General features: G+C 40.0%; 1 protein-coding gene across 2 annotated transcripts in view; it reads right to left on the bottom strand.

Moving 5' to 3' along the window:
* Window positions 1–14,531, bottom strand: part of LOC118233950 (uronyl 2-sulfotransferase-like) — a 49,301-nt gene that overhangs the window by 15,093 nt on the left and 19,677 nt on the right. For both annotated transcript variants that reach the window (XM_035430132.1, XM_035430140.1), the window contains exons 2-4: window positions 8,136–8,179; window positions 5,831–5,986; window positions 1,168–1,247 (exon numbers count right to left, since the gene is read on the bottom strand). In XM_035430132.1, coding sequence (XP_035286023.1) covers window positions 1,168–1,247; window positions 5,831–5,986; window positions 8,136–8,179 — 280 coding nt within the window. The remainder of the gene's footprint in view (window positions 1–1,167; window positions 1,248–5,830; window positions 5,987–8,135; window positions 8,180–14,531) is intronic.

The following is a 14,531-nucleotide window of genomic DNA, read 5'->3' as shown; positions in this document are numbered from 1 at the left end:
AGAATTTCGTTGAATTACAGAGTGGTGACCTCCATGACAGTGATGACATTCGCAGAAATTTAAAAAAGACAGCTGGTCCAATATCCTTCTATCAGTCCTCCCTTGAGGAAAAACAGCTAATATAAAAAACTGTAAACAAAACATTTCACATAAAATTAATAATATATCATAAATTAATGTATCAAAAATACAATTCATAATTATACAAATTACTACCAATTTCATTTGCACAGTTCTTCATGTAATTCTAGACCACACAGAAAACACTGATAGCATAATTGGATACAATAAATTGTATGCAAAGTGTCTGATGTCTGTTTTTCTGAAGTGCCACTTCCTTTTATTTCCTCCCTCAATATGTTTAGGTGTCTGTAAGCCATTTTCTTTTACAATGCCTTTACTAGGCTATGGACAATTAGCCAACACCAGTCATTTAATTTTACAATGTCATCATGAATTCATATTTTAAAGCAGGTAAGACTTCCATGAGATAAACCAAGATACATTTCTTGGTTTAATATATTTGTTGAAGCAGATGAGTAGCCTACAGTGCTCAACCAAGCGAGATGAAGTGCCACATTAAATGTTGAGTAGCTAGGTATATACAAAATGCAGCACTCAATCATACAATTTAAATAATTATTTAATTTTCCCCAACAAATCAACAAATGCATAACTATCATTATTATCAAACATGGTCAAAATTAATTAATACATTTTTAACTGTAGGTCTGTAAGTGAATGCTGAGTATTCTACACTCAAACAACAGGCTTCACTAATATCTTTCTGTTTCTTGCCTTTAATTGATGTTTTATTGTATTCTAGATACATTGCTAAATGTATCTAGGTTTATTTATGTGTTAGGCCTCATCATCTTCAAAATTGATTCCTAAGCCTTTTCAGCACCTAGAAATAGGGCACCCCCTCTAATGCGGCACTTCAGCTTCCGACAACACCTACTTGGTGATTTTGGAAACACACTGTAAATTTAGATTTTGCACATTAGATTGCATCATAGGAACCACTGTGAAAGCTCCATTGTTATCCAGAAAAGCTCAATTTTATCCAGAAACAGGGCCCTGGTCCTCTGCTGCAAGACTCCACTGATTAGGAAAAAGAAAATAGACAACCAACATAGATTCTTCCCAATCCCCACTTGAACTGACCTAGTGAAATTTAGGAAGTGCACATGGCGGGTGAACAGGAATGGCTGTGGAATGTTACTGATGTTCCTCATCAGGTCAACCTGGAAAACAGACACAGGCATGGCCACTTCACACCTATGGTTGTGACAAGTACCACAGGACAGCCAATGAGCACGAAGCATGAGATAGGCTGTGCACAGAGCTGCAGATATTGTGAAACAGGAACAGGCCGGTCAGTCTTTTTTTTACAACAATAACCTTAATGTGCTATGGTTATTATCCGTGCTTAACTACTGATATAAAGGTGGTCAACTCCTGGAGCAAGATATGCTGGTGTTTATTGTTACCTAATATTTAGTTGATCAATCAGAACAGAAGATTACAAGTAATTTACCTCACATTAACAATAATGTTGTGGCTCTCCAGGACTAGGATTGGCCACCGCTATATAAATAGATTCATTTTTAACACATTTGAACACCAGCCAGATTAATAATCTCAATGTTCCATGGGTTATGGTATTACTGATCTGATACAATCTACTGTATCTGGGGCAATTTTTTTATTTAATACTTGTGTGTGTAATAGCTAGGCAGATGCTCTTATGTGCTATGACTTTATTTCTGAATATTATCAATTTATACAACTGAAAGTTTAACTGAAGCAGTTGTGGTTGACTGCTTTGCTCAAGGGGAGCACAGCAGTGCCCCACCTAGGAATCATAACACTACAGAATACTATGACTACAGCACAACTCCACTATTCAACATTCTCATAAACTTTTCATTTCAAAATTCTACTTTGTCACAAATATGGGAAATATTATTACATGGGGTAATATTTATACAAGTCCATATTAAAACAGTTATACTATTAATTACAAAGTGCACAGGCAATAAATATGTGGTTTAAGATCAGCGAATGCAATGATGTTCATCTGTAAATAAGCACAGGACGGATTATAGTAATCTGGTGGAAACTCAACACATGGGCTCACACTGCCCTCTTCCTTTCAACAGACTGCCAGATGGAATCAGTTTTGACACAAAACCTGCCAAGCTGTGAAAGCATGTGTGTTCGGTTCACCCAGGAGGATCCCAAATACAGAGAGCAAAGCTTGTTCTTATGAAAACAAGCTTTATGTAAAATATTTAACAACTGGTTGTATTACCCATGCATGAGATTTCCAAACATAATGAATGTTTATGCAGTCATATTAATATAATATAAGCAGTTATGGGATGTAGGAAATCAGTAAAAAATCCACACATCCAGTAATATGCAGAGGGGCAGGGTGCGGCACATGTAAAAACATAATGCAAGTGGAGGAAAAATAAACCCAACAGAGCTCAAGTCCCATTTAAATTCAGGAGGAATTGGAATTCAATTAAACAACTGAAAAAAGAACTGTATGTGCATTGTCAATTTATGAATTTAATTTAAATTAATTTCCTGAATTGGCTGAATTGAAAAGGAATTGACCTAACCCTGGTACCCACACACTATATCAATGCTCCCAGAGATTTCTTAACAAATAAACAAATGTTTGTCCTTCTTCAGGTGACCTTCACTGTCATCAACATCATTGCGACCCAACTTTTGAATATTCAATCATAATTGTAGGTCTGCTCCAGGTCCCTTTCCAGGCATACAAGTATCCTCTGAAATGTAATCCACTCTGCAGTCCATCAGCAGAACTGCACAGTTACTGTATGAGGTATACCTCCCTTAAAAAAACCTCCTTCAAAATCACAGCAGGTAGTAATAATCCACTGAACAACTCACAGTTGCATGAACAACCCATTTGCTACAAATACAATATACTATATATGAACTGTGCAACCATTTCCTTGGCTTTTTCCTCAGTTGGTTATTAGGCTGCTTTCTACAGAAGCCCATTGCATATTTCGGGCTCAGAGGCAGACGTTTGTGGGATACTGGACTGCGGTAGAAAATGCAGCCCTGGAGGTTACACCTACATAAACTGGCCCACTGAGCTGTAACACAGCTGTCTATGTTCTGGGTTAAGCAAACAAGAAGCATCTCTCATACAGGGTAAGAACATATATTAGTTTATTTTGGGGAATTTTTTTTTTACCTCCAAAAGGTTTGGTCTAGTTTTGAAAATGCATGGTTTGTAAGCACAAGAAATGCTACAGTGGTCTCTTGGACCAGATTGTAAAGTTTGTTAGGGTTGAGGAAACAGCAGTGTGTGCAAGCGTGTGTGTGTATTTGCGGCTCACTGACATTTTCAGTGCTTGAACTGAATGGTCAGCATTGACAGTAAATGTGACATACTGGTAAATAAAGCAAGATAGAATTACATGTATAAACACAACACATATATTTCAGCAAATAATGTGGGGAAAACTTTTTGGGAACATTTCACCATGTTCTACATAATTTGTTTGCTTAGCAGATGCCCTTATCCAGGGTAAATTGGATTTTATAAAATATCCATTGAAAGTTGGTTAGGTACTGATGCAATTCAGGTTACATTAGAATAATTCATTTCACAGATGCTATTATCCAGCATAACTTACCATATAAGAAAAAATACATAAGTGCATTCACCTTATTTATGTGAGCAACAGTGCCAGACCTGGCTAACAATATTCCCATACCAGCATGTGTGTGTTCATCTGTGACTAAAGCAGAAAAGTCATTCACAGATGATTGTGATAACCAGGAACCAAATTACAAATCATAGATACATACAGGTTTTACCACCACAGTCCCTAAAACAAATGCAATGGAAGCAATCATGGACACAATCATAGGGAGAAGCTTGGGGGGCTGAAGCGAACACAGACTTGCTTTCAGTGTCTAGGCCAGCAGCCAGCTCTGACAACAATAGTGTTTTAACCAGGATGTAAACATGATACCTGCTGGTAGTGAAATGTATTGGTCAAGAAGGCAGTAAATTCTTTTTTTGACATTCTTTTTTTACCAGGTCATGTGGTACTTTGCAGTAGCCAAGCTTGCCCTTGATTTCATTGTTTCACACACACACTCTTATTAAGGTTTACACTATAAGATTCTTTCTCAAGGATACAACAGTACTGTCCCACATGGGACTCAAACCTACAACCTCCAGGTCATAAGCCAAACTCTTCTTTGTTTAGTGACAGAAATTTTACACTTATACTGTTTACACATTGTCCAGGCACAAAGCAAGTCAGGTTTAAAAACCTTTTGCAAAAGATGCAACTGCAAGGTTTCTTTTTGGATTTGAACCTGCTAATACTCAGAAAAGCAGCAAGACCACACAACCATTTAAATATTAGCTAAATTCCTCTGACAAAACAGATAATTTTCATAGAGCAAGTGCCATTGTATCCACATTATCTTCAGCACTTGGCCCAGGAGGGTGGGTCATTGATGAAGCATGTTGTTGCTGTTTCTGGTGAGAGTGTGAAGTGCCCTTCGTAAATAGTGTAACTGAGCATGTTTATGAGTCTGGCACAGCCAGTTACACACTGAGGTCCATTCCAGAAGCTGTTTGTGAAACACCAGACCAACGAAGGATCAGAACAATGTAAACTTGGTGGTCATGACGGAACTGGCATAGCGGAAAAGGCAACACGTTTCAACCACTGAAGGTTTTCCTCAGACAAACCCACCCTCTTCACTGCCAGTTGGAAGCTGATTTTGACAACATTTGCAGTACCAGCATATTGGATTGTCCATTTATGGCCTTAATGCAGCCGTATAACAGGGAAAGACGGCAAACAATCTGATTGGCTATATTGAAACCAAACCTCCACAGCACCCACAGGTAATTTGATCCTCTAAACCAGGGACATCATAATAAATCCCATGGGACTGCAGTGTCTGTGGGTTTTTGTGGTTTCCTCTCAATCAGCTGCCAATTAAGGCTTTGAGAAGAAGGTGCATGGATTCTTTAGCCAATCAATAACATAAATGAATGAATGGGTGCTGAGAACACCCAAAAACACTGTGGCCCTCCAGGACAGACTGTAGGTGCACTACAATCTCTAGTCACAAAATTACTGAAATTGAGTTGGACAAGTCATAATTGTCCAACAATTGTCCAACTGCAGATTGACAGTTCTGCATTTACTTTGGAAATAGGAAGTCTGTATTCTAATGGTACAGAGTGGAGTGTGAGCAGGGAGGTGTTGTGAATTTCACTAAGCATTATTATGGGGGCCAGGATTTTGGGTCCATAAATGAAAACTCTTAATTTTGTTTATCCAGCCAGAGATACTACCCCTTCCCATCGCTAGACCATCTTTTGTGAATTTTCGAGAATGCAGACAGCATGGCCATTGTCAGAGGTGTGAGCTGCTAGCCCCTGTGTTGTTTTTCTTCTACAGAAAGCATAATTTCTCATATTTGTATTTCCCTTCCTTCTCCCTTATTCAATATATCATAAATTGTGTTTCTTTTGTGTTGCTTTTCCATTCTCTATTAATTATGTGATACACTAATTTGCACTTCATAATTGTATACAAAAACAGTACATAAAAACATATATAATGATTAAAATGGGGCAGTCACCCCATCTAGACTTGTCATTTACATACAGGAAAATTCAGTACATTGTGAAGACTCAAGCACCCCTACCAAAGCCACTGCTTTGGCCACTGCTTACAGTATACTACATGCTATCGCAAACTGTTTAATTCATTGAAAACTACCCTGGTAGCACCTTGGTTACCTGCTCATGTTTGGTGAGCCGGGTCTTGTTGTGGATGTCGGAGGAGACCAGGGTGAAGCTATGTCTTTCTGCCAGGATCCGCAGCAGCAGAACTACGGTACGGCTGCCACACTTCCCCACACGGTTATACACTACCTGACTCGGAAAAGGCAAGACCTGGACCAGGAAACATGCATTATGGGGTCAGGATCTGGACTGGGAAGCACAATTCACTATGGGTTAAAAACCACACAGGGATAAAAGTTTGATGCATTTTGTCATTATTACAATAAGAAATCAGAGGGCATGCTTTTTCGTCAGGGCTACTAAAGATTTTTAAGAAAAAAAGCATTTTAAGAAATAATAATTTAAGAAAAGTGTTGTCAATGAGGCCCAATTGAACTATATAATGTTCTTATCAAGTGTCTTTTGTAACCTTAGGCTATATTACAGTACACTGAGCACAGAGGTACAATGCTTGTGTTGGACAACTCTCCCATGTAAAACAATGATTTTGGAACCTTAATATCTCCACCATTTCAAAACCAATCTCAGTGCCATTTCCACAGGTGTGAATGTCCAGCAGCTGGTCATTCACCTTTGAGAGAAGCTTTGAATCTTAAGCAATTTGCCAATAGGTGAGTACATGTTGTCTGAAGTACAGTAGACATATACAGGGCTGTAGTAGTTGTCAAAGATCTGTGCTGATACTGTGTTAATGGAGAGCAGGCTGATGTTAGCATTAGGGAAGATCAATTTCATTTCCTGTCTTTTGAGACTTTTGGAAAATGCAAACATTTCACATTAAACATAGTTTTATATGGTGACATATCAGCCTGATAATGGCTGTTGGCTTGGGTGTTTTCATTTTCCGATTGATTTCAGATTGTTAATAGATACATACAGTATTTGATGATAAATGCAAAATCCATGCTCATTTCACAGAGTACACGTGACCTTTTTAGTAAATGGATAGTCCAATAAAAAGAGCCCTCTGCTTTCACAAAAAAAATCAGAGGTAATTGGAAACACAATGTGCTCCTTTCTATCAGCTGTGCACCAATGCTTCATTTCAGGCCTTAGATACCCTCCTCCAGCACAGCTGTTTCTATGTTTGGATTCATTATTAATTCTGTCATTACAACACAGGCAGTCAAGCCACACATACCCCTAAGGGTGGTTGGTCATGATGCATTCTTTTAACACACCTGTGTATACCAGGCAGTTCTCACATTTGCAATTACACTTTAGGTTGCTTACAGTATGCTAATTGTGGGGAGAGCTATGTTCAGTTCATGTCAATTTTGTTCTTACAGGAAACCAAAGTTATATAATTTTGAATGTGAGGGTTTAGATTGTAAGGCTTGTTAGGGTTCAGATACTCCTAATGGAATTCATACATAATTTATTTCTTTCTGAAAAGAGGAATGGGTTTGTTTGGCACCTGTGTGACAACTACACACCAGTGGGCAGTGGCACTCCCGATGGGGATATAAGGGAGTGACAAATTTCAAAAAGGTTGGTCAGTTTGAATGGAGTGGCAGCGGCAGTGGCAGCTGTCATATTTCAGGAAGTATGAATATATAAAAACCCATTTTTGCTTTGTCATTATGGGGTATTGTGTGTAGATTGATGAAAATAAAATTAATTTAATCAATTTTAGAGTAAGGCTGTAAAGTAACAAAATGTGGAAAAAGTGAAGGGGTCTGAATACTTTCTGAAGGCACTGTATTTTTCGTTATGACATGAAATTGCCAAGTAATTTTTTTGCCTACCACTTATGTCAACCCCTGATTACAAATGGGTGCTGTAGATACACCTTAAAAGCCACCTTGAATGATCATGTTAATGTCTTTGACAATGTTCATGTTTATCATGCTCATGTAAATAAAATGTACCTATGCTAGTTCTGTCTCTCGTTGTACTGGTTTGAAATATATATTCAAATATATTAAATTGTGTGTTGTTTTTAGAAGGAACATTTGAACCTCATTTGTGGCCAAAGTTGACAGCCCAAAATAGCAGGCTAATATATTGCACATGACACTACTGAAAAAAACCATTAATACAAGTTTAATATTATTGCGAATGTTCTACAAATTCAATAAAGTTAGGGTCAGAATTACAGTGAGAGTGCATGTCAGTGTTAAGGTTATGGACATTGCACCAATGGGCAAGGCTTTGACCACACCGCCTTATTTTTGTTGTTCATGTATCCTCCAATGTGCAATCAGGCCCTCTTTGTAAGTAGATATGGCATCCTGGCTGTGAGCCAGCAGGAACTGGGACATGCAAGTCTTCAGAGAAGATGCAATGCAACTCTTACTCTTGGGGGCTGGGGTCTGTGGTCATCAATGAAAGTAGACTGTCCTGTGTGAAGAGAAGAGTAGAAATAAGTCATACACATCACATAGTTTAGGTTTAGATATCATCTCAGAATGGAATATACACAACTCTGAAATGGCTCAGCAAACAATTAAGCCAGTGTCCAATGTATACAACCCTCTCTGGATGTGCTTATCACAGGAAGTAAAACATCAAAAGGACAGGGGAGTCTGCTCTTTTTCCCAAACAGAGCTGATATTCTGAGTAGAAATCTTAAAACAGTTTGAAACATTTCAAGATCATGCAGTGCTGTCACATTTTATTATTGATTATTAGATCTGGTGCTGTTAATCTAAATTATTACATTTATGAAGCACTGGAAATTTTGAAACCACCATGATAAATAATAAAATGTTGACTAAGATCTGAATCACAAGTACATGCTTCAAAAACACTGGCATCTCTGGAGCTTGAAAACGCAGTCATAAAAATATTAGGAGTGGTTTTCATGAGTCTGAGGGGGGTTCGAACCTAGCCTGTCACTCATCCAAAAGTGTCATAGGCAGACACACTACCTGGTGAGCTACTAATGAAGGACATACCAGTGACAAAGTTTTGCTCTTTTAAACAAGTGCACTTCTACATGTCATTTTGCATATGCATCCAATGTTTTTATTGGCTGATGTACCTTAAATGTCCAATGGGGAGACATATTATTTGTGGGCTTGGAGCATTTGTGATGATGTAATCAAGCAGCAAAAAGAAGAAGGCAGAAATGCGAAATCCCCAAAGTTTGGGGCTTTATTGTGTTGACGTGTGAAGTAGTTTGTGAATTATGTCTGTGGAAATGGGGTCAAAAGGTACAGGAATTGTTTTTAAGCACTGAGAGTCTGTGATCATTGTGGTTATTTCTGTAGAGAACCCAGAAAAGTGCCAAACTCTCTGTATAAGTATGGGGCATGCCGCCCTGCCGGGGCAAAACTTGGTGGGATGGCATACCTGCCATCTCAATTAAAAAACTATTTGCAGCATTGGTACACTTAAAATGAGAAATGAAATAAGTGATGAATGTAATGTGCATAGTACAAATGAAAGTCCTACTCTGCTTAAATTTGATTGTGGTCAATAGTTTAACAGGCTCTTCTGTCATTGATTGATGATGCTCCAGCCAGCCAGCCAGCTTGCCCCTCAGACTGCTCCCTCTCTGGATGTGCGACTTGCTCTCCCCGACCAATATGATGTACTCCCTCTAAGTGCAGGGGGGTTCCTTCTCCAGTGCTGTCTGTACTTCAGGCAGTGTTTGTTAATCCAACAGAAAACTTCCACTTCATATACAATGACTTTGCCAGAGCTCTAAACATCCCTTTTCCAACCCTCACCACTCCAGTCTCGGCCCATGCCCTGGATGGCAAGCCAGTGTGAGTTGGAAATGTCACTCAGATCACCGACCCCATCACCATCACAATTGGGGCATTACACCGAGAGAGACTGCTAATGCTAATTATCTGAGCTCCGGTCCACAAAGTCATCCTCAGTCTCCCCTGGCTCCAACTACACATGCCAACTATATCATGTAATGAGACAGAGATCACCACCTGGTCACCCCATTGTCAGAAGACCTATTCACAACTACACTGTTCCACTTCAGCTATCCTCCAAGTTCCAGAGGTTTACCAGGACCTCATGGAGGTGTTCTCCAATGCCAAAGTTACCTGTCTCCCTCCAGACTGCCCTTGGGATTGAGCCATTGACCCGCTTGCCTCCATGCAACCGCATCTACCCCCTGGCTATTGCAGAGATCTGGACTATTGACGAGTACATCCAGGAGGCGCTGAGTCAGGGATTCATCTGACCCTATACATTTCCAGCATCAGCAGGGTTCTTTGTGCAAAAGAATGATGGTGGTCAGCACCCCTGCATTGACTACAGTGGGCTGAACTCCATATCGGTTAAATACTATCTCTTTCCTCTGGTGCCTGCAGCTATTGGACAGCTCCAGGGTTCACACTTCTTTATGAAATTGGATCTGTGGAGTGCCTCAAGCTCATCCATATCTGGGAGGGGGATACAGATGATGTTGTAGGGACTCTGAAGATCGAATTTTGAAAAGAAGCGTGAACATCGGAGCTGTTCGATAGCTGAAAACACCAGAGCAAGGCCAGTATGAATATCTGGTAATGCCATATAGGCTAGCCAATGGACCCTCAGTCTTACAGGCATTTGTTAACAATGTATTCTGGGACATCCAGGGTTCCAGTTCCATGGTAGCTCCTCACACCATCCTTCTTAGGGGTATTCCCTATAAACTCCGCTGGAATGAAGCTGCTGCCACTGCGTTCTGTGAGCTGAAGGAGTGTTTCACCTCTGCTCCACTATGGAAACAGCCAGACCCCATGGGGCAGTTTACCATGGAGGTGGATGCTTCTGAGGTAGGCGTGGGGGAGTTCTCTCTCTAAGACACGGCAACCTATAAAAACTTCCCTGTAATTTCTTCTCCAAAAAGATTACTCCTGCAGAACGAAATTATCATGTGGGTGACTGGGAACAACTGGCGGTGAAGTCGGTATTAGAGGAGTGGAGACATTAGTTTAAGGGATCCCAGGAGCCATTCACTGTGCTCACAGACCACCGCAACTTCGGAGTACATCCGCACAACCATTATAATGATTCCATAATCCCAGATCCACGATGTGGGAGAGACCTCCATTGAACCTGAGACCATCATCCATCCCTCTTGCATCATAGCCCCTGTCCTCTGGGACATTGAGGAGGAGAATCGCCGGGCTCAGGAGATATAGCCTGCCCCAGAATCATGTCCTCCTACGTGCCCCTGGGGTTAGGAGATCAATTGCTGAACTGGGCTCATACTTCCCTAACTACTGGGCACCCAGGTATTACCTGTATCAGATGCCAACTGAGAAATACTGGTGGCCCACCTTGGCTCAGGGTCTCATTAGGTATGTCAGCTTCTGTTCTGTTTGTCCAAATCACCCTGGTAAGCTCCAGGTAAACTCCATCCTCTCCCAGTACCTCAGTGACATTAGTCTCATCCAGTGACGTCGCTAGGGGTGGGCTTCCGGGGCTGAAGCCCCGGATATTTTTCGTCCAACCCTGGACCTTTTGACACCAAAAAAAAGAGATACAGCACCAAATATCATTCCATTTAATGGAGCCCTAACGTAAACAAATCACCCCCTTCAAATCGAGCAGTAAGTAACTTAACTGACTAGTAGGCGCAGTAGGTTGCAATCAGACAATTCGATTGCTAGCAGTGGTACAATAAAGTTCAATCACAAAGTTCTGAGTGATACTGACAGTTCCGCTTGTCTGACAAATGTATGCAGACTACGCACTACGCAGAGTTCTGTAGACGAGTCCAAATATTTCTCGTTCAGTAACCTTATTGTCAGTGAACTGAAACAATGGATATCCGCGGATTTTTAAAGAAAATATCGAGGCAGGTTGTTGAGGAGGAGATTCAGGAGAATAATGATGAGATTGAGAATGTAACTAACGTTACAGCGGATGTTGAGAGCCAGTCAGCAGCTCAGCCGGAGAGTGCAGAGCAGCTAGCTTCAGGTTTGTGCAGGGCAGCATAGGGTTGATGATACTGGCTATACATGCAGCTAACTGTGATTAACTAAAATTAGGCTATTAGCAAGCTAAAATCAGATTTAGAAGTGTAACGTTAGCAAAATAATTATTTGTGATGCCAGCTCAGTAACGTTAGTATGGCTAACGTTAGCTAACAACGTTAGCTAGCTAGCTAATGTAACTGGCTGGCTAAGCCAGCTAACATTGTTAGCTATGTATTCTTTTTAGCTTGCCTGCCCACTGCCTTGCCAGTTTACATGCTAGTATGAAAGATTTTTAAAAAAGCCATTACATATCATCAATCACAGCTGTATAAGATAAGCAGCTAGGTAGTTAGCTAGCTATTTATGGCTAGTATTTTGTTCATTAATTTAGTTACAGTATACCTTATACATATTCTGGTAAAAGTGTGTTTCAGAGGAAGCTGGTCCATAGAGGCAGAGGAGGTTGCTCCTCCTCTATTTTTGAGAGGCAAGGGAGAGAGGGAGATCAAAATATAAAAAAAGGGTAATTGGTTGAAATAAACCATTACCAAATCTCAGTATCATTTATAAAATATTTTTGTCTCTTTGGAAAAAATCCATTATTGAAATTCTAATTAAAATGCTTCAACAGTGACACCTGCAGGGCAGGCAAGAGGGGAAAGGGCAGTCTGTGTGAAGTGGTGGTGGGGGGCAGAGGATTGTATTATAACGTGCAAATTGCGAACTACTTTTAAAACACATAACTAAAAAATTACATTTTATTTAAGCCTTTTCAACCAGAGGAGGCTGGTCCATAGAGGCAGAGGAGGTTGTCCAAATTTCCTTTTTCAGATTTACACTTCCCTTTTTTATCGAGCAGTAGCTAGCTACTTGTGTTAGCCAACGCAACAGTTAGCTTGTTGTAGCAGCCCTGAGGGACTGAGCTAACGGCGAGAATGGATTTTGAGGGGAGTGGTGCTGCTATTGCTAACGAGGCAATTAACGGCAGAGTGAGTGAGGGGGTCACAGAGAGGCATGGATGCAGACGCAGAGAGTGGGATGGGGAAGAATATCTTGTGGATTGCTTGTTGTCACAGCCATTCCACAGTTTGGATTACGCAGCAGGTGAGGATCAAGACTGCTGGACGACCAGGTCCACAGATAACCATGATCAAAAATGCTAATTCTAGTGACACATTATGCACACACGAGGCTCATTCCCATCCAGAGCCCGCGGTGATTAGATGTGTCTTTCCCTCTCGTTCACCTGGCCCCTTTTTTATATTCATCCTTTGTGTTGTAATATGATATGTAAGGAATAAACCACGACGGGCTGTCTTGTTATTGGAAAATAATGTAGGGTCGCTTAACCAGCCCCAAAGTAGGCTACATTATTTCCCAATAACGGGACAGCCCTGAGGGGTTTATTCCACTTATACAGCGGGTTACCAACAATGACTATATATGGTTACTTTTATATTTATTGATTTTTATGGATTTAATCAGCTGAAAGTGAAATATTCTTCCGCAGGCGTTTGGGCATATTATTTTACCGTTGTCAAGCAAAACTCTGGTTGGTAGTTCCATTGGCACTGTTCTTAGGCAAAAACCTCTGGTCGTTAATTCTATGAAAACAATGATTCTATCAAGAAAAAATAGATCCTTCTCGTTTTATACCATACAGTTAACACCAATTTTGGTCATTTTTTGTCATTACATTTATTTAATAAAACTGCATGAAACCATAAGTCAATCAAATTAATCTCCCTAACACTGTCTTGCTTTTTAAATGGTGTGGTCGCGCAATGTAGACATAACATCTTTCTAAGACCCTCTGAAACGGGTTTTGAATACCAGCTAGCTTATGACAGGTTCGCCGTCACTTGTCACCTAGCCAATATTAAAATTCTTGGTTTTAGGTCAGAATGGACTCACAGCATGCTTGTTATCCTGTAGCTAGCTAGCTAAGTATTGAATTGTATTTAAAACAGCGGTTACTATAAACGCAATCGTTCACAAACATATGGATGAAAATGCGTCCAGTAGCCATGAGTTAAATACGGAACGCCTATTCTACTGTCCAAATAAGGGAAAATTCCGATTTGCACGATGGCTGGCAACCATAAATAAAGCTAGCAACAGTAACTAGAAATGTGATTCAACGTTGCCATCAATTGTGAAATTGGACATTGAAAAGGGAAGGGTATGTAACAACAATTCAAAGCGAAGAATAATGTTGCTGTTTTAAACTGCTTTAGAATGCTGGATTTTGTAGCGCATTGATTTTCGAACTGTTTAAAGGCCAAGGTGTCCCTTTACTGAGAAATAATGCCCACCCTTGGACCAATCAGAATCGAGTATTCACCCAAGCTGTTGTATAAATGATAATATGATATTTGTTCCTTATGGAAGATGGGGATAAACCTCAGGTGCATTACTTACCTTAGTTGTATAGTAAGTTTGCATTAGGTTGCTAGTTGGATTATTGCTACATTGAACATAATAACATAACATAACTGGAACATAAGAAAGTAGAGATAAGTAGCCAACTAGTGTAAAATAACATGACACCGTGGGTTGGTTTTCTTCCTGTCCTCCCCAATTTTTTTGAGTCACCAGCCGCCACTGGTGTGTTTGTATAGCCAGTTATATTGAATCACATACCTATTTAGTTAGTCTGTATATAGTTAGTCTGTTTCTCTACTGTAACATAACCAGTTACATTAATTATGTAACTACATCTAGCTGTCTTCATTCTGCTTTGTAATATAGCCACATACATACATATTACATTCATTCAACATTATATCTCTATACTAGCCAGATTAGTATAGCACTGT

Source organism: Anguilla anguilla, chromosome 1 (assembly GCF_013347855.1).
Source record: "Anguilla anguilla isolate fAngAng1 chromosome 1, fAngAng1.pri, whole genome shotgun sequence".
NCBI classification, from domain to species: Eukaryota; Metazoa; Chordata; class Actinopteri; order Anguilliformes; family Anguillidae; genus Anguilla; species Anguilla anguilla.
The sequence above is the reverse complement of the archived record's forward strand: the minus strand, read 5'-3'. Positions and strand labels throughout refer to the sequence as shown.